Source organism: Anas acuta, chromosome 6, assembly GCF_963932015.1.
Source record: "Anas acuta chromosome 6, bAnaAcu1.1, whole genome shotgun sequence".
Classification (NCBI taxonomy): Eukaryota; Metazoa; Chordata; class Aves; order Anseriformes; family Anatidae; genus Anas; species Anas acuta.
Window position 1 is genome coordinate 2,555,324 of NC_088984.1, and position 27,568 is coordinate 2,582,891.

A 27,568-nucleotide genomic window follows, 5' to 3' on the forward strand; every position below is an offset into this window, starting at 1 on the left:
CGGGAGGCGGCGCTGAGGGGACGGGACGGGACGGGACGGGGCAGGAGGGGAGCCCGGGGGGGATTTGAGGGTTTTCGAGGGGAGCCGAGACCGGGATGGGGACCGGGACCAAGGGTTGTCTCTTTCCCCGCCCGCATCTCAGTGCTAACGGCTCCTCGCCTCACGTCTTCGCCTCATGAGGCAGCCCCGCTCCCGCCGCGCTTCTCCTCAGGGAAGGGGGCGCCCCCTTCGCACCCCAACTTCGCAAATTTGGATTTTTTTTTTTTTTACCTCTAAACGTTATCATTCTTATTTATTTATTTATGTATTTACTTATTAAGCTTACAGAGAAGCGATCGGCCGCCTCAGGATGCGCGTGGCTCCTCAGCACCAGAGGCAGCCCCGCTCCCGCCGCGCCTCTCCTCAGGGAAGGGGGCGCCCCGTTCGTACCCCAGCTTCGCTAATCTAGGATTTTTACTTCTAAACGTTATCGTTTTTATTTATTTATTTATTTATTTACTTACTTACTAAGCTTAAAGAGCAGCGATCGGCCGCCTCAGGCTGCGCGCGGCTCCTCCGCACCAGCCCTGAGGCACCTGTCGGAGCTCGCCTGGCCGTGCCCCTTTTATATTTTCAGCTGAAATTTTTTCGGCTCGCGCCTTATTTGTGGGTTAAATCGTGTTCGAGCGGTAGAGGTGGCTGTGTGAGGGATTCTGTCAGGGTGACAGGCTGGCAGCCGAGGGGTGCCTCAGCGAGGCAGTGGCCGAGGGGCTCAGGGCTCCCTCACGACCAGCATCGCTCACTGTTAAAGCACTCCGAATTACAGACACATGCTGTATAAACACCATGGAATCCAACTAATATTACAAACTGACACTTTAGAAACAAACTCACGCTTGTCCCGTTCTATTTTTTTCTCTACATGAATGTTTTCCTGTATTACTCTACATGGACCTAATCTTGAAGAGGGGCAGAAATTCCGCTTTGTGCCAAGTAAGGAGTTTCTTTTGTATTAAAGGGTTTTCTCTAGGTCTGGAGATACTCAGGGACAGCTCCACGTTTTGTGTTCAGTGATGCTTCTCTGCTGTAAAAGTGCCTTGCTCTCCTGTTTGGTTTGGCCCACTTTCAAAGCGTACTAAGCTAAACGAGCACGGCATCCAACTTTCAGAAGAGTGTCCTCAGCTTGGAAAGAAGAGCTCCCCGTGTGGACAAAGCCACAGTCCTCTAGCATCCCAGAGCTTCCCACGTCTACCCAATGTATTGACTTTAGTCTGCAAAGCCCTTCATGCTTCACGTACCTCATCACTTCCAGATTATCTTGACATCTTAAGCTCAGGTCAGCTGCTTTTTCTCATCTCCACCTTAGAGCTCTGCGTTGCAGTTCATTTTTTAGTTACCTTACACATTTGTTATTTGTGTAGTTTTATACAGTAAATGCAACTACTGCTTGTGATAACACAATTTACAAAACAAATAATGAATTACATCGGAGGGAGATGAAACAAGTGCAGTAATGCACAAGAGGAAAAAAGAAGCAACAATAAGTTTATGTTCGTGTCCCATGTACCCAAATTAGTGTGGGAAAGAGATCTGGAAATTATGTCAGCTACTCCTATGAAAGCATCAGGTTAATGTTCAGTTATGTAGTGAAAATATGAATAAATGAAGCTTTAAAATTATGAGAAAAGGAACACACAACAAAGCTGTGAGATACTACTGGACTGAGATACACTTACTTATAACTCCCTTAAATATTTTTTGTTGTTAAAGATTGATAATTCTTGACTTGGATTAGAATCACCACCCTTTTATGCAGAAGCATGCGATAAACCAGTTCAGAGAGCTAAGTACCAGTCCTGCTCATAGTTGCCCAAACCGTGTAGGAGATGCTTTAAGCAATGTTTCTCATTGCATAGATACTTAAAAGTTGTATAGTTTGTAGATTAAAATTTATAGCTCAGCACAGTTTTAGAAGCGTCCAAACTTCTGATGCCCAAAGTTGACTTCCCCAAACTAGTTCACCAGTGATTGGTAGCAGCAGATGATTGCCATTTTCCAAAGAGTAATTGCAGTGCACTTCTGCAAGAGCTTTACATTCTGAGGCTTACTCTGCAGTGCCAATCTGGAGACTGTAGACGAAATTAATCCGTGGGCTCTTCCTGAGCTGGAAACAGTGCATGTAGTGCATCCTCTCAGCCCTCTAGAGCAATCGGGTCCCAAAAAGCTGTGTCTGAGAAACTCAAAGTTGAAATAAGGATAGTCGTGTTAACTGTCTCATCTAGGCAAAGGTGGTGGCAAAGGGAGCACTGCAGCTCTGGGAAGCCCAGGAGCTAGGTTAGCAGTTTGATGAGTGATCTAGTGAAAGGATGAGAATTCCCTGACTGTTCCCCCACCAGGCAACTGCCTGCAATTGTCTTAATTATCAGCTGCTAAACTGGGTGCCTAGAGAAAGTGCTAAACTGAATTCAACCTCACCTGCCAAGATCCTTTTTCACAAGTCAGCTCAGGCATTTAAAATTGTGCCCAGCTGTGAGCTTCCCCTACAGAAGTTGACAAACAATGTACAAGAAGCATGAATTCCACACTAAGCAAATAAAATTCAGTTTCAGCTCACGGTTCATGATTTTTCTGTATAAATACCATTGTATAAATTCTCTTACAGCCCTGCTGTACAGATAAAGTATTTTAAAATGTTAGGTTAGCTGCATGGAACAGGCAGTTCCTCCTGAAGTAGTTCCTCCAGAAGCTAAAAGATAAGAAGGGCTTTCCTCTTTCTGCTTCCCTCCTGTCAAGAAGGAGGCATTTTACACTGCCATAAGATTTTTTTTAATTTTTATTTTTCAGTTAGCACAACTGAACAACAGACATGAACAACCTTTTTCCTTTGTGTGCATGTTTCGTTCTTTTCCACTGCTTAAACCAAAAAAAAGAACAGAAATGCAGCACATTTACCCTCAAGGCGGCTCTTAGTCCTAAACTCATCCTATTATTTTATTTCCACAAGCAATGCAACTTTTTCAGAATTATGCCCTGTAGTGTGCTGAGGGTTTTTTTTATGTACTCCAAAAAGCCATTGCACACAGATGAACATGAGTAGAGCTAAAGTTTCAACTTATATTAATCCTTTATATAGCTTAGCTTTAAGCCAGAACCATACATCTTTTCAGTACATACTCAGTTCATACATCCTGTAAATTATTACAGCTTTTCTGAAGAATTCCAGCTGTTGTGAGCTGCACTTGACCTCTAGATAACTTGCTTTTGATGCACAAATAAAGAAAACAACATTTCAAACAAAATGATTTGTTCAGTAGTTGAATTCTGGCGATTGAATATACGCGCTTGCGTCCTGGATGGAATATAAATACCTAAATTTCACATGAACACATATATCAATGTAAATCTGTTAGGATGAAAAAGAATTAATGGTCTGTCTCAGAGCAAGTATCATAATGTTTTTTTTAACTGCTTGTATTTCAGATTTCCCAGACTTTTGGTCTCTATGATAGAAGATAGCATTTGCTTACAAGAATACTGCTAACATTGCAACAGACAATAGTTTATAATGGCACAGAACGTCCAGGATACAGGTAGGAGATAGATAGAAGGAAGAGCATATATTGTAACTTAGGTACAGGCTTTATCAGCTTTTACACGGTGTGCTCTTGCTTTTGTTTGTTTCTTCGTAGTGACATCTAGTACAAGGAATGCTTGTTCACAGGGTCACTGCCTAAAGATTGTTTTGTTTTTTTCTGGTCATCTTTTTGCAAATTTTTGCTGTTTCCTTTCTTTGCTAGTAATACACATCCCACATCATTAATCTTACACCGAGCAGAAACATTATTTATGAATGATCACATCAAGAATTCTCAGTGCACATTATTGCAGTATGACATCGTGAGCATGTCAGGGTTATTTATTTTGTGTGTTGTTTCCCTATAAGTACAAGAAGTATATAAAAAAAAAGGTATGGGCAATGTAGGAACATGGATTTCAGCAGTGGTTAGTGGCCTATGAAAAGGCATGGTATAGGTCAGCCCGAAGTGTTGAAATATAGCTAGAGTGCTGTAGATTAGGCTGTAAATACACAGAAATAACCCTCAAGATACAAAGTGTACAGAGGAATTGTTGTCTTCTGCAACATTCCAGATACACAGTGCACGAGGATTTGAAGACGTGATTATGAAAGTGATGCTGAAGAGTCGATGCTTCTGTGTTAACAAATATTTCGGAACTCACTGATTTATCTGTTGCACGCTCAGGATTCCTGCCTTGGTAGCAGCAGCAGCAGCCTAATTATGGGGTGTTTTGATCCCATGTTTAAGCAAAGCTTCACTAGAAGGGAACCGTGAAGTAGCCAGGAGGCTGGCTTAGTAACTTCAGCACAAGGAAAAGTGCTGAGCTTTCCAGGAGATATATGAATGGACTAGGGGAGTCTTTTTAAAGGTTATGAAGTCCTTCTTTCTCCCTGTGTCTGAGAACTCCTATTGAAGTGAAAGGAACCTCTGTCCTATTCATTTCAAAGGGGGTTTTGTCAGGAAAAAGAGCTTGATCAAAGTAGCTACTAAGCATTCTTAGTGGCTAATGTTCAGAGTTAAATGTATCAGCTGTTCCAAACCATTTCTATTTCAAATTATTCAAAGCATTTAAGGGACCGTCTCCCTGCACATTTTCCTCTCTAAGGTCACCAAAACCAATCAGCCAAAACCTGAGATCTAGTATGAAATATCTTCTTGGGAGATTTACAACACTGAATGAAAATTAAAAGGTTGGAAATTAAGTTAAAATCTTGAGGCTAACAGCAATGGGCACTGCATAAAACTGAATAAAAAGGCAGCTATGAAAATAGCTTGTTCCCAAAATTATAGCAGGAAGGTAAAACAATGAAAGATTCTTGAAGCAGCAGGAAGCTTCTGATTTAGGAGTCCCATACCAAAAATATCTATGTCAAGAAATACATTTAAAAGAAAAATATGCCCTAAGTCTGAAGATTCACAAAGGTATTGGCAGAGGTCACCAATTCTTTGAAGGAAGCTGGTGCAGTTGTTTCCTCTTGTAATTCTGTCTTGGATTCTTAGTCAACAGGTGAATCTACTCTTGACTGTGATTGTGCTTTTTTATGGCACAATTTGACAAGTAAGTTAACAATGATACAATCATGCAACCAGATGGATTTGTCTTAGAATTACCCTCCATAAACCTGCACACTTTTATAACACACTGCTTTCATATCTGACACAGACTACATAAAAGAACTAGTTTGCCCAACAGATATCAATCTCTAAGGTTGTGAAAGCTTTCACTTAAGAAAGGTCTTTCCTCGGTGCTCATAAAGACATTAAGTTTTACCTCGTAGGCTGAAGTTTGTTCTTCATGCTTACATGTTTATCTTCATCTCTGTCACACCGTGTTAGTATTTACACTGACTGTGTGCAGAGCAGCCAGTAAAGCCATTAGCCACCTTTAACAGCACAGATCAGAAACACAGCGATCTAAGACTGGTTTTTAAAACAGGCAGGGATAGAATATGAAGCAAAACTGGTGCAATTTTGAAAAAAATGATGTTCAGAAGCAGCTCGACTGTTATACTCTTATCACCAAAGAGCACATAATAAGGAAATTCATAGCTGAAATATGCTACATGTATTCATATTACAGAAATCACCAGCTATTAAGATAAACCCACTGAAAATAGTAAGCATTAGAAAGACTGTCAAAAGATTTTCAACCTATTTGACATTGTTTGACACTGAAAAATGATCAACAATGAGGGAATCCGAGCTTCTTTTAACGTTTGACGCACAGGAGTGAGCAGGAGATTGCAGCGCAGCGTCATCGTCATCACAGGGCGTAATCGTGGAGATATTGCAGTGAAAGTGTGAAGTGTGATTAGTGAAATCAGCTGCTGCGGTCACTCACAGGTAGCGTGGCAGCCTGGCAGTGACAGCTTCGTCTGTGTCACCAAGTGCTCTACGTGATAGTGAACGGGAGGAGACGATGCCAAACAGCACGAGTACCAAACCCCTCCTGTACATGAGAAAACCTCAGCACGGATTTTTATTACTTCCCTTAAGACAAACATCTGCTCTTTCCCGGTCTCTCCCCTTCCCCCTCAGCACAACAAGCCCGAGGAAGCCCCCCTGCGTTAAGCAGAACCAGATGCTGGACGGAGCGGCGCGGCTGTTCTCTTCCTGGGCACTGCAGCGCAGCTTGCCGTGCCGACGAGGCACGTGTTGTGTGGTTCAGGTAAATACTGCACTTCCACTTGTTTTACCACTCGGAGAAAGCAGCTTTACAACGCAGCGACTACGAAGAGGAAGCCAAGGGTTATGACAAGAACTAGGAAATTGCTGTTATAATTGGTGTGTAATAAGCACTGCATTTACACCACTTATTTTTTGAGAATAACAGTAGGCCTTAAAAAGAGAGACAATTACTCAACCGTCAGCTAGGAAAACCTAGCAGAAAAAACCTTGAAAACCAAGCTGACAGGTATACACAGATTTATCCCAGTGTCTCACAACTTGCAGGCAAATACAAGAATTTTATTTATTTATTTATTTAAACAAATGTGTTTTGAGGAGCTAGGAGTTCCCCAACTTGTGTCAAAATTTTAAAAAAATCATACCATTCTGCCACTTCCAAGGTACATCAATGATTTTGTTAGGCTTGCAAAAAAAAAAAAAATAGTAATAGAACATTAAAAACTTAAGATTTTTATTCTCACTTCAGAACCCAGAGTTGAAGGAACTTTCCTAAAGGGGAACCTGTGAAAATCTCTGCCCCAGTGGTACAGGGTGCACCCTTTCCTCTTAGAAGCTTCATCATTCTGCTGAATTTTAGCATTAGGGCAGAAGTGGGTCTGCTTTCTAAAAATACATTTGCCAACATCTGTAAAAGTAAGAAACCAGGAAATAAATGAAGCATAAATACTCCAAAAGCCACATGCTTCCCCAAAACCGTCTCAACAATTGCTGTCTTGTGGAACAGTGGCCCAGATAACGTAATTTTTCATGCTGATAAAAATGGCAGCATTTTTCCTGCCTGCTCAGTTGCGAGGCTGATCTGCTTTGGTCCAGCCCGCTCTAGGAGAGGCATGTTGGAGGGCTGAGCCAGGCTTGGGCAATAAAAGGATGGCACAACACCCTTTAACCAGTGCTTTCAAAAGGCCACTTTGTGAGAACAATTTCCTCTTCCTCTGCTTTCGTCTATGATAGGCACCATGCAGAAATAACCCCGGTCTCCCGCTCCGCAGCAATTTCCCTGTCCCAAATCTCTGTTGTCAATTGTAGTGTGGAGGTGTTTCCCTTGGAGGCAAGCTGGCAGTTGTATCTGTCTGTAGCGCTCATCAGAGGGAAGTTTAATATCACTTGTATCAGAGTAGTGTCATTGTGTGTTCTGTACCTCCCCCACTTTTCTGGAAAATGGGACTGAAAGCAAGCAGAGAAAAACAAGCGTCTCTCAGCAGCATTGCTATGCACCAAGAGACAAAAATATTAGCTTGATTCCAAGAAAAGTGAAAAGGAAAATGAAAGTGTTACATTGACAATGAATAGTGCAGTGGCAGCTCTGTTTGTAGTATACTCTGCGCATAAATTCACGATAATGACAGAAAGTTTTTAGGCTTCTGTTGTAATATATGCAGTGAACAAACAGATTTAAAAGTGTTCAAGCTCCAAATTTCTGTAGTTCCTTGCAAAAAAGATTTTTAAACATAAAAAAAGACACTTTTATTATGCAGACCTAAGTCATCGCAAATCTGATTTCCTCCTCCAAGTCCCTGCTGATCGCTGTTCGTGACCGCTTTGGAAATACCTTGCTACATGTGCAATAACATCTAGATAAACACGCAGCCACTTCCAGGGAAGTCACACATCTATACCTGCTATCGCTTCCTCAGGAACAACACCTCGAGCCACACTCAACTGAGCAATTTATTTGTGTGTAAGTGACTAAGGATTCGGCATTGTTCCCTGAAAAGACGGGAGAAGGTTGCCTGTTAGCACATTCAGCTGCTTTCCTCTTGTTGTTTCTCGTTGGGAGAGCAGTGCACACCGAGTTTCGCTTGTCAAAAGCTGAGGAAAGGCCAGTCTGGAGTATCCACAAACTCTGCTGGGACAAAGCTGAGTAATCAAGAATGGGGAAGCTCGGTGCATATTACAGAAGCACTCTCACTGTATGAGTAATGCCAGTCACACCTCTGAGAGCTTTAGTTTCATGTTGAATTAAGCTTTAGAGGTATTTTCATACAGCTGAGTCTAATTACGTGTTCCTCTAAGATGGAACATGAAGCTGGATGTGTGGAGCCTCCTTGTGCCTGGTGCGCAGACAAAACCGTACCTGTCCACCAAACTAATCTGAGCTTCACTAAGGTAAAGAGGAAAATCATTTTGTCATAAATACTTTAAATATCAATTTGGCTCTCTGGAGAGGTGCAGTAGGACTGTCTCACCCCATTGAGGAGGGTCAGGACTACCCAGGTCTCCTAAGGTAGCTCACGAGCAGGACACAGCTCAGTGCCTGTATTCGCTGTGGTGAGCCTGAGCAGCAGTAATGCAGTGGCCATAGCAAGCATGGACCTATGGCAGGGATGTAACTGCAGCTGTACCTTTATTCCTGTTAGATAACCACAGACTGACAGGCGGCAACTTCTGACATGTCAGTGCTGCCTGATTTCAGCTGGGTGAGGACACTGCTTCCACCAAAGTGCTGCTACTACAGGGAAGAGGGCACACAACTAACTTGTATCCTGCACAGCTCATTGGTGTAGATTTTCAGGGGTGATTATCACCATCTGCAGGTTATTCTACTTAGTCTATTAAGTAAATCATTCTTATTACCACTTCTCAGTGTGCACAGAAAATTGTTTGGTAGGAACAACTAGTACTATTTGTTTTCATAAAACAATTCTTCTGTTTTAAGGGAAATGGCAGTGATGCACACATGGCAACTAACCGCCCAGGAGAGTCAGTATATAGAGGACTGAGAGCAGCTGAAAATAGCTGAAAACAAGAAAAGAACAGAAGAGGTAAGTCATGTGGAACAACCTCTGAAGAGACAGGCATTATTCAACAGTACCAGGAAAACAGTTGCAACCGTTTCACTTTCTGTCTGTTAGCCGACAGTGAAGCACGGTGATGTGATGCAAGACAAACTTCTGGCAAGATTTGCTTTGTGCTACTGAAACTTTGAAGGCTTTAGTAACACTTGAGCAATACGCCGCACGCTTGATTATGGGAAAATCAAGGGATCTTGCAGGCATGATGGGAATTTCTAAGCCTGACATCTGAATAATGCCCATGAAATCAAAAATTAGGACACCAAGGGTTTCTGGCTAATCCAGGTGTAGCAAAAATCTTGTAAGATGAAACAGTGACTGGTTCTGGTATTGTTTCAGTATGTACATGAATAGTGTCACTAGTTAATCATGCGTAGAAACACGGGAGAATTACAGAGATGGAAATTAATGCCATTACATAAAACTAAAAAAAAAAAAAAAAAAAAAAAAAAAGGCTGTGCAATAGTTTAATTTTTAAAGAGCCCAAATTAATCCATTTGATTTTTTCCCAAGTATTCGGTGGTTGGTTGCTCATGATTTTCTTTGCACGGTTGTTTCTTAATTTTAAACACAGATAATTCTGTGAGCTTTTTTTGAAATCACAGGTCACAGAGGAAAACGATCCATAAACCATAGGAATTGCAAGGAGTTGTAATCCAAATCTGCACAGATTATTCAAAATACACTTTCAAACTACCAAGCTTCTTCATTTTAGTGAAATTACAATGCAACATGGACTATACTTTCATTGACCAAAAAGAACAACAGGCCTAAGTTTGCTTTAAAAGCAAAATACAATGAAGCTAGAGATACCTTCTCCTCTTGCCTTAACTATTGAACGGTTTTCAATTACAGTAACTGCAATAAGAGATGTAAAGAAAGATTTATTTCTCGTTAGTGTATCCACTCTTCTGAGATGCTATCCAGCTGGGGTCTTGAACACTGGGGAGTATTCAAACTTTAAAGAATAATAATAAGTGCACACAAAATATTGTATAGCTATAGCTGCCCATTAAAAAGCAAACAAACAAACAAAACAAAAAACAACAACACTTTCTAATCAATTTTTTGTTATTCTTAATACTAAGCCAATAAACCTTTTATGTAGTGGCTGTAGCAGGAAAAAGTGTATTGCTGTCAAAGAGGAAAAATAAATGCACAGATTTAGTCCAATAGCAATTTCTTTGTCTAAAGGTTTGGGCTTATTGAATGCGTAGCCTTCTAAAGTTATGAGGACATTAGCGAGGTTTTCCTATAGGGTTTTGCCACTCTGAGGCAAAATATAATACCACTTTAGTGGCAAAATCAAGAAAAAATAATCTGGAAAATGAAAGAAAATGGTTGTTCTAAATTGCTACTAGCAGAAGTAGCGACACAGCCCTGTGTCAGTGGAAGAATAATACCGAAACAACAGTTTGACACTGAGGATCACTGAGGAGAAGGAGTACAAATATTTATTCTCGGAATGGGGGGGTCATTGTTGAAATTACTGTATCTGTCATCATATTTGATCTGAGCTGCATTGTGCCTATGACCTTGCGAACCAGCAGTTCTGGGATGTGCCAGGAAAGTTGTCCTGCACTGGAGCACTTTTACAGGAGCTCTGCAAGCCCCTTCTCATTGATCTAAAATGGGTTTTCTGGTGTCTCACTTCTAGCAACATTAGCTGTGGCAGGAAATTTTGTATTTATGAACCTTATAAGAAAGAATATTGAATGGGTGAATGTGCCAAATGGCTCAACTCTTCAGGCCATAGGTTATGTCCTAGGAAAAATATTTTAACATGTAACCAGGAGCAATGTGTCTCCACGAATCTCCCAGCCAGCCTATCAGTGTTAACGAATCATCTGCAAGGCTTAGATACCAACTTCACAGTGTAATTCCCCTTTTCCTGTTAGTCACAAAGCTCAATATAGAAATAAGGTCAGCTAAGTCACAAGTATGCTCCAGGTGAGGGAGATGTTGCCAGCGATACCGATGCAGTGGGACAGGATGAAACGCAGCTGGTGCCCAGGTTTCAGGAAAGCAGGTAGCTGCAGTGTGTTTAAGGCATAATCCTTCTGCTACACTGAGCTGCCTGGTGCCCTGCCAGGAACAGCTGCTGAGCATCTACGTGGACCCACTGGTAGCCATACCAGCTCTGTGGCTTCTCTTTTACAAAAACAGGGCATAGAAAATAGCACTTTTGGTTCAAAATCACTGTTAGAGGTCCACCATGGAAGGAATTTCAGATGCAGCTGATGAGGTGTCCCAGAGAAGCTGGGAAATGTTTGTCACTGGAGATACTTAAAAACCCTTTGCATGAGGTTTTCAGCATGGTTAAAACATGGTTTTAAGTGCTCCTTGCCAATACTGCATGGGACCATGTTTCAATGCTCAGGAAAAATTAGCTACCCAGGCTCTCAGAGCTTACCTGTATTTTACACTGACACGTGGGAACAGAGGGGATGTGTCTATCAAAAGATCCTAAAAATGAAACCTGAAAAAATGGGGGTACACTTCTTGTCTTGAAGACACAATACGTGTTAGCATTACACCGAAGGCTGAAGCTTCCCCTGTTCCTCCAGCCCCTACTGCCTGCAAAACCAAACCCAGCCACCTCACAATTAATCTTCCTAGAGCAATAAATAAAAAACTTTTGAAAAGTGGCTTGGGTTGAATTCTTGGCCATGCTAATCTCCAGGGATTGAGAACTGAGGCTCCTAGGTGTGAAACAGCTTGTACAGTCTGGCTCTGTGATGATTTTGCTACTTTTTTGTTCTTTAGCTTTTTGTTCTTTAGTTAGCAGGGCCACAATTAATGCCAAATCAGTAAAAGACTGTAGTTACTTATTTTTCAGAGGCTCTAAAAGCAGAAGTTTATTAACATGAAATCAAACGTTAACTAATCAGCTAATAAGGCAGACCCTGAGTTTCCTGTTTTTTTTTTTTTTTTTTTTTTCCACCTGGCAAAATGAAAATTACAGTAAAAATCTTTTTCACACAGATTTGGTATCAAACTTTCTGCTATTTCTGATGCACAGAATCTTAGTTTTCCTTCCCAAAGAGCTGATAATAAGGAACTTATCTAAGCTTGAACAGAATTTTACGATCTGTTTTTAACAAAAGGCTCCCCTAGGCCTTATTAGATTTTAATAGAATCGTTTTAGGAAAGCTATGCATAAGAACAAGATTTGAATGGAAAATACACATAAGAACCCAGACAAGCAAGTGATGTTAAAACAAAAAAACTGTGTAGGAATGATCAGGAAGGCCTCCACTGTCCATGAATGCTGGTCTATTTACCTGTTGTAAAAAGTAGTAGAAATGAGTTGAGTTTGCCCCAAACCAGCCCATCAGCCTTACGTTTGGTTACACACTACTTGCAGAGGCTTACTGTGAGAAGTGCAGTACTGCCGAAACAAAAAGAAAGCAAACCACCTTCTCCTCGAAGAAACAGCCATGAAGGGAGTTCTTATCATTGTTTTAAGCTTTCCCCTTTTGTTTTCTGTCTCACTCTGCCTCAGTTGTATCTGTGGTTAACATGTGGTGAGAACACGGCTAAGCAAGCAGCGTTACACACTCCGCTCTCCAGGCTCTAGCCACCAGGGGGTTCTATGAACACAATTTTCCCTGGAGAGCAGGGGGCTTACATTGTCCTGCAGCCATATTTATATTAGTTGACTTGTTTAGCCTTGATTTTATTTATTTATTTATTTATTTTTGGGTGTGTGCTGCTGAGTTCCAGATTCATGAGTTTTGCTCCAGCATCCTGACTCAAAAGGTTATTAACAAAGCAGTGCCCTCACGGCACCTGGAGCATGTTCTAAAAACATGCTAAGCTGTGATGTTTCTATTGTACACAGCTTTCTTTTCCTGACGGCACCTGTTTAGTGAAATGTTCTGTGCTTCTCTGATTACCAATTTGAAAGGGAACAGACTCAACATACAACGAGACACCACAGAAATAAAGCTGAGCTCTTTGTGCATTGCTGGGATTACTAATTTTCAATGAACAGCTCCTCAGGTGTTCATTCCATTGCAGGCAAAGGCTCTGTCATGCTTAACCAGCACTCTGACACTGCTTTTGTACTTCTCCAGCTCAGAAGGAGAGTGGTGCTGTTGTCTACCACAGCATCAGATTTGATGATACTGTTTCCAGTGGATCATGCTGTGTTTTGAGGCACTGTGGGCCCCTTGGATTTTAAAGCACTGCACAAAACATCATCTGGGCATCACAGAATCCATTCTTTATAATTGCTTAGTACCCAGTGAAAACACCAGATCCACGGTTGTACAAAACAGCTGGCATTTCCTGACTTCATGCCCTCCCAATATTTGTCTCTGTGAAACTCTTTTAAACATACCCTTAATCCATTAGAAAATAAACTTGTAGAATGAATTTCCACTCTGCCATTTGTGCACTGTGCACGGAGGAGCCATAGCCACGGATGGATGCAACCAAGCCCTGTTTCTGCCTGCTGTCTGATTTACAATCCGAACGCCACAACCTCAGTTCCCGTACTTCCTTGCAGTAAAATTTCACAAGTGCTCTCTTCCGAGATAGATATTTTTAGAAATGTCTTTGTTTGCATTATCTACTTGATGCATTTATTTCTGAAATGGTAATTTCAGATAAATTCCTGTTATCCTGGACAGATTGGCCCTGTCAATAAAAGGAGTCATTTGGTGACAGTTTAAAAGATTCAGATATTTTCACAGGGACAGGAGCAAGCAACGTTAAAAAATAATCTTCAAGAAAGGTCAATTTGCTGTCAGCAGCAACAAAGCACAGGATGTGGGGATACTGAGAGTGCTCCTCTCCCTTTAGGTGTGGTTGGTGGCAGGCAGCCAAGCTGGCATCACCACACCCAGTGCAGATTTTTGTTACCAAACACTTCCAAAACAACAAATTTTAAACGTAATTTAGAAATAGACTTGACAAAACATGTCTAATTTCAGGAATGTCCAGCAGTCCGTTTATGTATGTTGCTAACAACATCTGGTTGCATTTTACTCCACTAAATTACCTCTCTCTCTGTTTTGCTCCTGAAGTTTGCCTTCGCTGGATGTGTGAGGACTTGTCTGAGCGTTGTTCTCACCTTTCCCTGGTGGCTCTGATGACTTCACTGCTGCTGCAGCTCGACAGCCGGCGCCTCGGTGCACTGGCAGGTGATGTAGTGATGTGTAGCATGATATGGCAAAAAAAGGCAGAGAGGACTTGAATTTGGTAAGTTTGAAACAGCAGAGAATAGGCCACGTTACCAGCAACTCGTGTTTTTCAGCACTTAATTGCATGCTAAAAGTATTATTCCTGCCTGAATCATACAAACTAAACTGGTGTATTTTGGAGATAACAACTGCGCCTGTGCCTTGGGTACAGGACTTGGAATTTCCAGTCCTCTGGTTTTGTTTTGAGAAGTTTTCAATATAAATCTCAAATATATAAATCGTCTCAAGTCTTCTAACATGCAAATTTCTAGAATATATTAAAAATTAATCACCTTAAGCAAGTGCTTAATTTAAGCATGACATGTGATTCGCTGAACAGACATGACTAAGCCAACATATAGTTCGTTCTGTGGGACCAAAATTTGTACCAGTGTGATTCATCAATGAGTAAGAATGATGCTATCTGGAGTTTTAATCTAAGTGCAGATTTGAATAATGACCTGGATTTTTTTGGAGGAGCAGCTAGCTAAGCAAGAAAGGGAAAAGAAAAAAAAACACTATAAAGAATTCTGTGGTTGATATCACCACCTATTTTCAGCTATATGAGTCAGTGAGCTATCACATGGATTTGCACAGAAATATCAAAGCAAATCCCACTTCAAACCCACACCACTTCCCAATATATACCCTCACTCATCGATTGCAACAAACTGAGTTAACGTATGTTTGTCTGAAATAAAAGCAAGGAAGAGATCAGAACTACAGCAACAATTAACTACCTTAAAACAAAGACTTGTTTTGTGAAACTTCTAGGCTAACTTGTAGCTGAACTGAGAAAAAATATGCACTCAACAAATTACATTTGCTGAGATCAATAAGCAGAGTCTTTACAATGTGTGCAGAGATCAAGGGAGGCTGTTTTTTGGCAAAATTGGAAAAAAAAAAAGATTTCTAAAAAGACATAGGTAGTAACTTGTCCAAACATTCTTTAATAATAATGATTGAAAGAGCTACAGCTGTCATGGAAGAACCGAAAGCCAAGATATTTCTTCAATATTATAAACGTCCTGGGATATAAATATGAGGTACCTCCGGATACAGGAGAGAAGCATCATTTGTAATGGTTTATATTTTGAAACATAAAGCCAATTACTGTGGTGGAGGAAAACATAACTCATGCTGTTATAGAACACTTCTGCTAAATCATGTCCTTGTAGAAGCAGCTTTGACAGACTGTCATTTTTCCAGACTATTCTGTAACGTACAGTGAGTTGCTGCTAGATGTGAAGCCCTCTGAAAATTAAAAGAAAGATTTAGGCAATATTTTTAATGCTATAATCAGAACTGCAACATTTACAAACAGGAAGATGAAGAACCACTGTGTATGGTAACTTTATTTCTTTTGCTGGCAAAAAATCCTGTGGATTTTTCAGTCCTACCATCGTCGGGCATCCTACCCTTCCCTTACAGTTTAAAAACTCCCTAAAGATGATTAGGATTTCCCACTACACGAACTATAGTAACAGTACTGCAGGAGCACACTCCTGAACAAAGATTTCAGGTTTCTGCCTCTGTATCAGGACTCTGAATACAAAAGTCAATCACCAGTCGGGTGATCACCTTGATTACGTGCACTACTGCACAAATCCTATGTCCCTACATCGCATGCCTTCCCTATAGCCTTATATTGTGTCCTAACGGGTTTCTGTGTTAATGCTTTTCAGTCTGACATCTAGTGTCATATCCTAGGAACTATACCAGTTCCTAACAAAAAAGGTGGGCTAACGAAATTGAATCTCATAAATTGGAAAGCGCTGACAACTGCCCGACGTTAGGTGACCACAAGCTCCAGGTATGGCACCAATGACTTTGAAGTGTTTAGGGAGAAACAGATCCATACTGGTGCTATCCCACCACGCACTGCTGAGACTGCTGCTGAAATACTGCCTGTGACTGCTTACCTGGGCACCACGTGGCAGCCCAGTGAACAAGTGAGCAACCAAAGTGCTCAGCAGGAAGAAAAAGCAGGTCAGTGACAGTGGAGGAAGAAATTCTTCTCCAAATGAAGCAGCTTTTGTACAATGCCAGTTCAGCTTTCATGGACTGTGCAAATCCAGTAAGTCCTGGCCCAGAACTAGAAGCAGGTAACAGCAGTAAGGGTCTTGGCTGAGGTGCTTGGGAGCAGGAATAAATTTCGCTCGGTTTACTTTGGAGGGGGGACTGTAATTATACCATGTTTCTTTAGGAGATGTTCTAGGAGAAAATGTAAAGAAAAACTTCTCTAATGTCACTGAAAAATTGAACAGATGCAGTTGTCTACAGGGATTAAATTAGAGTTTATTCATATTTCAGACAAAAAGATAATGTGAAACCAGTTAAAAGCAGCTATTTCTGAGAACGACAGAGAAGAGTATCTTAGGCTGTTTGTTTACTTGAAAATAATGGGCTCTGATACGTTTTTTGCAGCAGTAACATCAGTGGTTTTGAAAGAAAACTTGTTTTCTAGCTTGCTTTTTTTTCTGAGAAATCTGAACTTCAAGACTTCTTACTCGTTCTCTGGATCCAGAAACAAACAGAAGAGAATGCTGACTTCTGGTCAGGAGGCATCTTTTTAGGGAGCCTGCTTTTTAGGGAGCTAAAAGAAACAAATGCCATTTACCAGCTATCCTACCATCCCAGCCTTTAATGACCACCCCAGGAGAACGTCACTGCTGCACGCTGGGTGCTCCATACCTGCAGGAGGCAGAGGTTCCCGTTTATACACCCACAGCAGCTGCTGGAATTTACATTGCCCTGTGACTGCTCCCACCAACACACCCCAGAAGTGTGAGCAGCTCAAGCACGAGGCTCTGTTGCCACCCCTTTAATTACCAGTCACCGATCCTTTCAGAAAACAGGCTGAGTACAGGCAGAGGAAGCAGCCGGTGGCTGCAGGACTATGGGCAATGGCCGGACAGCTGCCGGCTCTGCTGCTGCTGGCTGCCTCGCAGAATGGAGCATTTACTCTTCTAAAAGTCCTTCCCACCTCCAGGATGTCTGTCTTCTGGAAGCTTTTTAGGATCAAAATCAACGAACCCGTTACACTTTCATGTGGTGAATAAACGTGTTTGCATTGCTGCGGGTTCAGTTAACTTTGCCATGTACTTCCTTCACTCATCCTGTTTAATCCATTATCTTATTAGATATTTAAGACACCCTTGTAACACAGCTAATAAGAGAATGGCAACGTCTTCATGTTGAAACTAATTAATAGAAGTACATCATTCACATCCTTTGGCTAGGTTTAAACTTCTTGCTTAACAAAGTACCAGCAATCATCAGAATACACGCATAGCTGCTTCCAGGCTTGTTAGAAGCTTTGCCTCTTTTGTGTTTATGTATTGCCTAACACGAAATGATCGCTGCAAAGTAAAAGCACTCAGGCCTCTGTTCCTGAAGACCACTGCGCATTTGCTGTCAGACACCACGCATCAGCTCCCAGATTTGTCTGCCCGACCTTCTGCACACAGAGAAGATTTTCCAAGGCTGAGGCCCCAGTGATGTGATGGGATGGGACGGGATGCGATGTGCTTGTGCACCCTCTGCCAGGTGGGATCGTCCGAGAGCTGCTCTGCTGGGAACAGGGAGCAGCAAAGAGAGCTGCGGCAGGGGGACAGGCGTGATAACATCTTGCCGTACACATGCCGTAATTAATTTTAATTTCCTTAATTAAGTATTTAGTCTTTGGGGAGGGAATATGTAGAAGTTGCTTCATAAACTGACAATGGGCGATTGTTCTCCGTTCCTTATCCTGGAGGCACGCAGGATAATGAGAGCTCTATAAATACGCGGACAGATTGATTCGATGGAGCAGACAGGAGTCCCCCGGCACAGGCTGCTCGGTGCTTTCAGAGTAACGGAGACCTCCCCGCTCTGCCCGGGCACGCCACCGCTCCCCCATTTTGCAAGAAGTTAAACAGACTGGGTCTGAATGCAGCTACTGGGGGACAAGCAGGACAAGACCGAAATGAAATAAATACAGAAGAAAATGGACAAATGCTGCTGAAGTGCCACTGTCTGTTGTGGGCAAGGGCAGTGCAGTTGAAAATCAAAAATGGAGACATTGGTAATTCCAGATTCAAGGGGAGAATTTAACAACTTGATATCCACAATTCATTTTCCCTGCATGTGTGGAAGAAATCTTTGACTCCAACAGCCATCCAGTGTAACGGCACGTACCTGTGCCAGGTCAAGAGGTGATTCTCTGACATCGGCAGCTGGTTTGATTTCTCTGACTTCTTGGTTCAATGCGTGGAGGCTTCATTTCAGCACTGAAACTTCTCCACAAAGGCAAATTTTGAAGAGTTATGGCTTGGGTAGTTAAAGAAGTGGTTACTGATTTAACCTCTGCCAGGAAAGTCATCCCTCCATCAAGCATTAAATCAACAGACAACAGAAGTTGGGGAAATGATGTTATTAAAATTCTAGCATCAGAAGTCCCAATACTTTCCCCCAACACGCATAAAAAATAAAATGATATAAATATAAAAGAAAGCCAACAGATGCAGTGTCATATGGACTTGCTTAATGGCAATGCTTAGCCTTTCAAAAAAAGATTTACATCTACATTCACTACTAAAACTTGACATTTGCATTGAATAATTCATAATTTGTTGTTTGCTGCGCTTTGCTGCCTTTCTTATGTGCATGGCTCTAAGTAACATCATCTCTGCTGTTAGGGGAAGAGATCAATCCTTACACACGCAGATATTTTTGTTGTTGCTCTGTAAAGTGTAAATATGTATTTGTCTGAACCGATGTTAACATTTCCTCAGCAAGAGCTCTGCCCGCGATGGAAAGGCTCTGCACAGACTGAATTCACTGCATTGCTGCACTTTCAGCGAATTCTCCCCCAACTCTTCCAAGTATTTTAACAATAATCACATGGAGCTTGGACGTGGTTCTGTGCCCACGCGTGTCGTGTTTCAGAGGAACTCCTGCCACCTGCCTCCTCCTACAGCTGCAGACGAGATTGCTGCCAGGACTCCTGCACCAAGCTACGGAGACTTTCACCCTTCTACAGCCTGTCACTTCGCTGGCCTGAGCATGGGAAGGAAAGGTTTGAAAGGCATTTGAAGTTACGCCTGGATTCAGGATCCGCACAGAAAAAGTGTGTGCCAAAGCAGGATCTAACATGCAGTTTGAGTACAATTTATTGCCATGTTGTTTCTAAGAGGAGCCTTGCAGATTGTAGGGTTGCAAACACCACGCTTGCACTGTCATCTCCTAAAGCTTGTACATTTTAAAACCTACTTTTCATTCTAAATCTTTAGGGTCTATTTCAACCATTCCTTCATAACCAAGTTAGGAGCTTTAAAGGTTTGGGTAGCATTGTTCTTTTCCTGACACTTCATCTGTGATTCTAAGAGAAGCAAACAGGGTGCTTTGGCTCACCGGCTGGCTCTCCTCCCCATCCGTTGTCTTCTTTCCTGTTGCTCAGGGAAAAGTTTCTGAGTTTATTAACTCAGACTAATTGATCAAACAGTGCAGCACCAGCAGACCCACTACCACAGCGCATGCTGTAGTGTCCAAAAGCTATCCTGCTTCTCTTCAGGTGAGTTCCTAAGAGTAAATTCCTTTCTAAAACTCTTGCAGAGCAGCCTGGGGCAGTCCCTGCAGTTTTGCCCCCTCCACCCCCTTTTTATTTTAATTAACTAATTAACTTTTCCTCACCAGCGAGCACGTTTGCCTTCCACTGCTGGGGACAGAGCCCTGTTCTGCATCCTGCTCTGAAGACTTGAAGGCTTCACCTGGTGAGCCAATAGCCACACAAAGTGTGAGCAGGTAATGAGAAATCTTTAATTGGGCTTTTTTTTTTTTTTTTTTTTTTAATTTAATTTAATTTGTACTGCTTCTAGTTCAACTTCCAAGGCATGCAAGGACTCCCAACACCTGGTGCATAAGGGCCCCAAACCTTCGTTATGTTTTAAAATGCAAACTAACAGGAAGGTTATTGTGATGTTATCTGAAATCCCAAATGCCTCAGTTTTCCTGATTTTATTAACTTTGTTGTAACAAATTTTTGAATACCTTTTGAGTAAGAAAGAGCAGGCTAGAGATGACTGAGTGCTGTCAGCAACTGAAACCACGAACACCTGTTCTGGGGCGGAATCAATTGTAACGGTGTAAGCGAGTTACTGACAAAGATTTCTTTCCAAGGACTTTTAACTATGGTTCATTATGTTGTTTTTTTTTTTTTTTCCTCACCAGGTCTGCTGCTTGAATCCCCCCCAAACATCTACGCTTGTCACCTGCGCAGCAGCTTGTTTGGTTTTGCAGTGACTGGAGGTCTGCCTTACTCTTGGCTGAAACACAAAAAAGCTCTTGGAGACATTTTGCAAAACCAGTAGCTGTTTTGGGGTTTGCAATACCCCCCCCCCCCGCCCTTATTTTTTTTTTTCTCATCAGTGAATATAATGATTTGTGTTTATTTTCTCCTTTGGGCCACCTTCCTTCTCTCTCATGTGGACAAGGATTTTGTTCGAGCCTCGTTGTCCCCAGGTCTTCTTCCCTTCTTCCCAGGTGCTTCCCCTCCGCAGTCCCAAGCCAAGAAAATCCCATTACAAATCCAACAGGCAATGGAGCAGACCACTCGGGTACCTGTTTTTGAACACTGCAGTGACACCTTTGTGCCCAAGCAAAGTCATTTCACTACACCGGGTTGGGTTTTTGAGTCTTGTTGGCCTGAAACTGCAAGGATGTACAAGACTAAATAATGGAACTACAGATTCTCCTTTCAGCCACAATTAAACAAAATAGAGCAAGTTTTACTTCTATTTTTCAGGGGTAAATATTTCCTTTTTTTCTTTTTTTTTTCTTTCTTTTTTTTTTTTTTTTTCCAGAAACAGAGAGGAGCTTCCACAACTGACCACAGGTAACGGCAAACCCTAATACCTGTTATTTTTATGACTTTTTTATTTTTATTTTTTTCCCAAGGAAAAATTCAGAGTGAACAGCAGCAAATTATTTTCCTGGAACTAAAGAAAATGGTATTTCTCCAGGAGTTACGAATCACCTCTCCTTCAAGAAGGCATAAAATGACGGTGACTTGGTGAGATGGGAACTCCTGCGGTAAGATTAAACACAGACTCTGCTGCGCCTTTCCATCCCAGATCATGCACAGACAGATGTGAATGTTCGCATACTGTAGGTAAGTGTGAAGCAGGCATAATTGGTGTACACGTTAGTTCTTTGTAGCCTTAATTTTGGTACCTGCCATTTCCTTAAGGCAAGAACACTTATTTTTCTTTGCTGCCTCTCCTGGTTACCGGGGTTAAGCAGCAGCCAGCGGGCACTGACAGCACGGGAGGACCTACCTGCACCGCTTCTGCCCCGCCGCACCTCAACGCGCAGGTGGCTGTAGGGGAGCCCTCCCTCTCCCCACTGACTTTACCCCCAGGAAGTAGACGAAAACATTTCCCCTTTTCCATGGCTTTTCTAGAATCGAACTTTCCAGAAAGCACTCTTGTATTTTTTTTTTCTGTTCTGAATGCAAACCCCTTATCTCCTGTTGCAATAGCATTCAATTACAGGCAAATTCTTATCTCACAGCAGGTAAAAGTGTGAGAGATGGAATCTCTCCAGAACGTGCTTTGCGGAGGCTGTTTTGAGCCAAATCAACTCTCTGATTTTTTAAAGCCACAACAAGAATTTCTTTTGAGCATCCACAGCCACCACAGAAACATCAAACCCTGGCAGGGAGCGAAGTGAGCTAGGGAGGCCCAACTTGTTCCCAAGTGCAAAGCGAATGCGATGCGTTGCTGTTCCACTTCAGGGTGGTTTCCTCCACTCTGCCCACCTGCACGCAGTGCTGCATGAGGCTGGTGGGACCTTTTGGGGACGTGTGCTCGTGCAGCGCGTTGCAGCAGCACGCTACGGGTTGCCAACAAACAGCTCCTGCTGACTCTGCACGAGCAGGACCACACGAAGTACACAAGTGATGGCTCCCCCCTCTGTGGCTGTTCACCTCCCATCCCCGGCCGTGCAGTGCGTGGTTGGAGGAACCGCAGCAGCCACAGAAGGCTCTTCTGGAAGCCTGGACATGTTTTTCTGGAGCTCATCTGCCCTAGGTTCGAATCGAGCTTGCAGCGGATTTTGAGCTAAACTATCTGTTTGCGTGGCTTGGGTTGTGTAAATTCGCACCAAGCTGAAAGCAGCGGGGGGTTAACAGTGACACTTCCAGGCACCTCTGGCACGTGGACGCGGCGTTGCTCAGTTGGTGCCGGTACAAAGAGCAGAGCCAGGGAGCTGGAGGCCGTGCTACGGGGCGCTGGCGCTGGACGTGGATCAGAGCGTGCTGGTTTCGTGAGCAAAGCTTCCCCAGCCGTCAGCTTCCTCGACTTACCTGCCAGAGGCTGCCCGGGATGCCACTGCATTCGTGGAGGACACAAACTAAGGACAGGTAACCGGATTTTAGCCTTAACTGTGAATTCTCTTGGCTTTCGCACATTTCAATCAGCTTTGACCTTGTTGTTTGCTATTTAATTTGATAGCGGTGCCCGTGGCCCCGTTTAAGACTGGGCACCCCGTTGTGCTAGGCAGCTTACAAATACACAGGAGACATAGTCCCTGCCCCGAAGAGAACATCACAGGAACTTTTTTTTCTGGTGATTTAATCATAATATTGACAACTTTATCAAAAATTACAAAACTGATAATAAAAAAATTTCTAATTCTTAGTAAGACTAGAATGGGTTTTTTTAAAAAATAGAAAAGCACTTTTAATGCTACTGCTCTTCTGGAATTCTCACATTACAACCCTACATAGCAAAATACAAACTGTAGCTAAGAAAGGTAGCAGTCCTAAGGTAATTCAGTCCACCACGAGCCCTCTAACAACTCTATACCAGCAAATTCAGGGACTCCAAAAGGATATCACATTACTTAGAAACCTGATTTAGGAAACACCTTGAAGTTCTTTCTAACCCCTAAAACCTTAGACTGTGAGTATGATAGACCTGGGACATCAGAGGTGGGTTGTTTTTTTTTTTTTTCTTTTTTCTTTTTTCTTTCCTCCGTGGATAATGTTTTTGCAGCTGATACCAGCAAAACGTTCTCTTTAAGAAGTGAAAATATGAAGAAAATCCATCGGAATAAATGAAAATATTTTTATGGTGTTCACAAAATGCACCATAATAGAAAGAGGAATATTTTCTTTAATTTGAATGTCATCCGAATGACTCAACCACATTGTCACCCACTTAGCAAAAGAAAGCATAATAAATAAATAAATAAATAGACAAGAATATGCAACACTTTACATCCTCAAAGAACCACGTAGTGCCCTAAGCTACCGAGATCCTGATCGACTTTGTGGGCTCGCTGTGCTCAGCCAGTTCAGCTCGGGGTGATTGCGCCATGTTAATGACAAAGAAAAGCGTTGTTCCACTTTCCACAATGGAGTATTTTTTTTCCACCTTTTAAATATAGGAATTCTCTCTTAAATTAGAAAGTAGGCAAAAAGTATTTTTTTTTTTTAAATTTTCATTTTAAGTCTTCTATTAGAAAAAATATAGATTTATTAAACAAAAAATAATAAGGTAGAAAGAAGGGTTGGGCCTCCATCAAAAAAGTATATTATGCTTTAATGCAAAGAGAAAGAAATGGCTCTAAGGGCAAAATTCAAGTATGAGTGACCAGTTTTTTAATCGTAAAGTAGGTGCAACATTTTTTAAAATGTTACAACACTGCATGACCTGTAATGCTCACAATATTTACATTAACTGCTTACATGAAACCATAAAAACTCTAAAAGAGAAAAAAAAAAATTGTATGGACTGAAACAAACTACTCCTAGCACCCACATCAATGCCATTATTAACCAATGAAACCAAGTGCACAAAAATACTTTACATAGCCTACTGATGTAAAGTATACATCGGTGAGAAAGTACAAACCTAATTCGGTAAAATGCCAAAAGAAGGGTTGGTCGGTACAAACTCCGCTCCGGGACAGAAAGCAAAGGGGGAAATAACCTGACCTAGCCAGGCGCACACGCACGCACCCTCGCACGCACCCCCGTGTCTCTGGTTAAACGCACAGGTGTGGACAAACAGCGGAGAAGCAGGCGGGCGTGGAGCAGGGACAACATCGACGCTTCCAACAGAACAAACACGGCAACTCGTGACAGAAAGATGCCAGCTACGCTACACAAAAGAATCACTCCACATGAGTCTGCGTGTAGGACCGTGGCGTTGCACACACGACAAATGAACCTACCCCGCGGAAGGAAGGAAGGAAGGGCTGCTGCCTCCAGGCCCCTGTAGCCAGTGTAGCTATTGCGATCCCTCGGGCTGGGGAAGGACTGGGAGCTGCTCTGCGGGACGTGAGGAAGCGCGGAGCCCGGAGGGAGCGCTTTGTGCCCCGGCACGCCAGAGCCCAGGCTGGGGCAGCCTGCGGGCCCGCGGTCCTCGGGGGCAGCCGGCCTCGGTCATGGCACTCTGCGGAGACGTGGGGGGCTCGGGCAGAGGGGCGGCCGTGCTCCCGGCACTGCCACCGGCTTCACGGGGCGCCGAGCGCTGCCAGTCCATGGCTCGGGAGTGAGATTCGGGAGCTCAGGGAGAAAGGCGACCTGAGGTAGGTGGCGGGCCCGGGCGAGGAGGAGGGGGGTTAAGGACTCCACCCGGGGACCAGGAATGGTGAATTATTTCGGGAAGCCTTGAGGACAGAGGATGCCATGGCTTCCATCACCATCGCCGCCATCCACGTTGAAAAACAAAAAGAAAAAAAAAAAACAACTAAAAATGGAAATAATGTTGTGCTACACTTCCGTTCGTTAATTTTATAATGGCTCATAGCTTTAGACTTTTAAATCTGTAGTGTATTAATTTTTTCTACATATGTTTCACATTTCTCACTTAATATAACATAAATAATTTGGTTAATAGATTTAACCTGCACATTTCAGCCACATTAATATATATAAGAATCTGTTAATGGTATAAATAATTCTTTTTAAATAAAATAAATCTGATATGTTACATAATACTGATAAAAATTACTGTTGCTAATAGTTTTGTAAGCCACCCTTGATTTTTTGTTTCAATACTGTGAGATGGATCTGGAATCACTTTTCTGAACGCTGCGGAGCGTGCCCTGTCGTTCTACTGCAAAACCAAACCGCACTCGGCACTGATCACATCATTAAGCAGGGCCTCTGCCCCATCAAAATTAAACGCGATGGTTAATGACGTTAGATAATTTAAGCTAATAAATCTAGGGGTTTTGAGGGGTCAGAGTTACTGGGGACAGAAACTGTTTTAGTTTATCAGGTGGCTATGAAACTTTAACTACAGAAATGGCTGACTAAAGTAGTTCATCTACTTTTTTTTTTTTTCTTTTTAATAAAATCTACAGCACTCTACTTTAAAAGTTAAGTAAATAAAAACGCAACCGATGGTTGCAGCCTTTGAGTTATTAGAGCTGTGATCCCACGTCCCGTTAGGAATCTGCAAGGTTGCACTCTCCTACAGAGACCTGAATGGAGTACAGTACTTCCAGGCAAGGTTCATTCCAAACAGACAGTATAAATGAACACTCAGTGGCGTGAAGTGTATGTCATAATTAAGGTATTACATAATCATGCCTTCTCTCTGCTGTTAAATACAAAAACAGCATCTTTTACATTATCATATAAAAGCATTTAGGCTGTATTTTTATTTATCACTTTACACTGGTAGTCTCTTGTATGTGTACTCAATAGAAACCAAAGAATTTTGTACACTATTTTTTTTTGTACAATAAAAGATAAAGTGTGCATTAGGTACGCTTGTACATGACAATATTGTACAATATTTACATTTCAGATATCACCATGAAATTCTGTATTATCTATATACACAATGAAAATTTCTCAGAAACATTTGGACTATTTCTTATAATCACAATTTTAGTATTATAGAAAAAAAAAATCAGTAATCATCTGACATTGTTACTGTAACCTTTCAAGAGCTTTGATTGGTTTATCCAGCAACTGCTATCCCTCCTACTCATCAAAAATATTGTACCACTACTCCACGTAGCACCCTGCGGTGGTGTCTATCTGTCTTCATATAAATATTGATATAACCACGTCTATACCAATACCTACATATAGACTTATGTGCACGTTCGTTTTGATAAGTACTGGACCAGTAACAAAGACATTCAATGTTATCTAGAGATCTTCCTCCTCTTGGGTTTTGGAGGCTTCACTTGTCTGTCTCCCTGTGGGATTTGGTGGACCTAAAAACAAGTATATTCACAAGTTAGCAAAGGACATTGGTCAAAGCACCCGGCCACAAATCAACGAGTTACGGGATTGCTTGGGATGCTGCTAGGCTGCCCCACAAAACCATTCTCAGGATTTCCCATTTACACAGCCCGAAGGAAAGGGGAGCTGGAGAGCTGTCCAACACTGCAGAACGGCACCGACTGCCTAACGAGGAGCTCAGCCCCAAGCAGCAATTATGCCCAATTCCACGAAACAAATCTGTATGAAGCATTTTGACATTAGTGATAAAGGAGCAAGTATACGGTGAGGAAACACTGCTAAGGCGGAAAAAGATCAGAGGAGCCGAATTCAGGTCTGTGGCAGCCTCATTAAGGACACGCTGCGATTAGCAAGCTCTGCTTCCAGCTCGGTGTTAAAGCACCGTTTTGAATTTGGGTTTGGTGCTAGGTGGCTCTGAGCACAGGAGTTTCCCAGCGCGAGCGGCAGGCGAGGTGTGCCGGGCACGGAGTGCCACCACCATCTGTCGGCAGCCGGCAGCTCAGCGCCGCTCCCAGCCCCAGCAGCGCAGCCACAAAGCCCACAGCACCGTGCTGCATCGCTGCCCGGGCTCCTTCTTGAATTCCTGCAGCCCGCTAACGTTTCCTACTTATTTATTGGCTCCTTCCAGCAGAAATGATGATTTAAGCTCGTTAGCGTGCTTGCACATGCTTTTCATTTAAAGATGTAGCTGATGACTGAACAGCAGCAGCTGAAAAAACAGCGAGCCGCTAAAAAGGGAAGTGCTGATTCCCTGCGACTACTTCTAAGAATTGTAATTTTCATGGAAAGAAACCCTGATTATGAATTTTGGGCCCAGATAATTACAATATAAATCAAGGTAACGTACTGACACACGGGTTGGTAGAGCAGCTTGCCCGTGTTACAAAACTACAAGATGAGCAAGACATGTTAGAGCAGTTTCCCCTGAGCCACTCTCTATCTGAGTTAAAATAGAATCGCAGCGAGGTTTGAGCACCTCTGTGTTTGTGCAGGAGGGAATGGGGCTGGCACCAGCAGCAGGGGCCGGCCCAGAGGTCTAAGGGGTGCTGCAAGCGGCACAGAAGATGTGTGTGCCCTACACATCCTGTGGGC

The 27,568-nt window shown here is 42.5% G+C and overlaps 1 protein-coding gene and 2 long non-coding RNA genes across 14 annotated transcripts in view; 1 reads left to right on the forward strand and 2 right to left on the reverse strand.

Moving 5' to 3' along the window:
- Positions 1-48: 48 nt before the first annotated feature.
- On the forward strand, positions 49-24,303 carry LOC137858787 (uncharacterized). Of its 4 annotated transcripts, XR_011097996.1 has the most exons (11): positions 49-972; positions 1,148-1,315; positions 3,460-3,569; positions 6,096-6,225; positions 8,259-8,351; positions 8,902-9,007; positions 14,071-14,187; positions 19,002-19,336; positions 21,163-21,376; positions 21,778-22,627; positions 24,268-24,303. It is a non-coding gene; the product is annotated as an uncharacterized lncRNA (long non-coding RNA). The 4 variants fall into 4 exon arrangements; XR_011097994.1 differs by having other exon boundaries at positions 49-1,315; XR_011097997.1 differs by lacking the exon at positions 1,148-1,315.
- LOC137858788 (uncharacterized) lies at positions 16,076-20,613 on the reverse strand. Its single transcript, XR_011097998.1, has 2 exons — positions 19,900-20,613; positions 16,076-18,537 (listed from the first exon to the last, which is right to left on the reverse strand). It is a non-coding gene; the product is annotated as an uncharacterized lncRNA (long non-coding RNA).
- Positions 23,362-27,568, reverse strand: part of MBD5 (methyl-CpG binding domain protein 5) — a 128,646-nt gene continuing 124,439 nt past the window's right edge. For all 9 annotated transcript variants that reach the window (XM_068687018.1, XM_068687016.1, XM_068687017.1 and 6 more), the window contains one exon: positions 23,362-26,448. In XM_068687018.1, the coding sequence (XP_068543119.1) occupies positions 26,377-26,448 (72 nt within the window). In that variant the 3' untranslated portion in view covers positions 23,362-26,376. The remainder of the gene's footprint in view (positions 26,449-27,568) is intronic.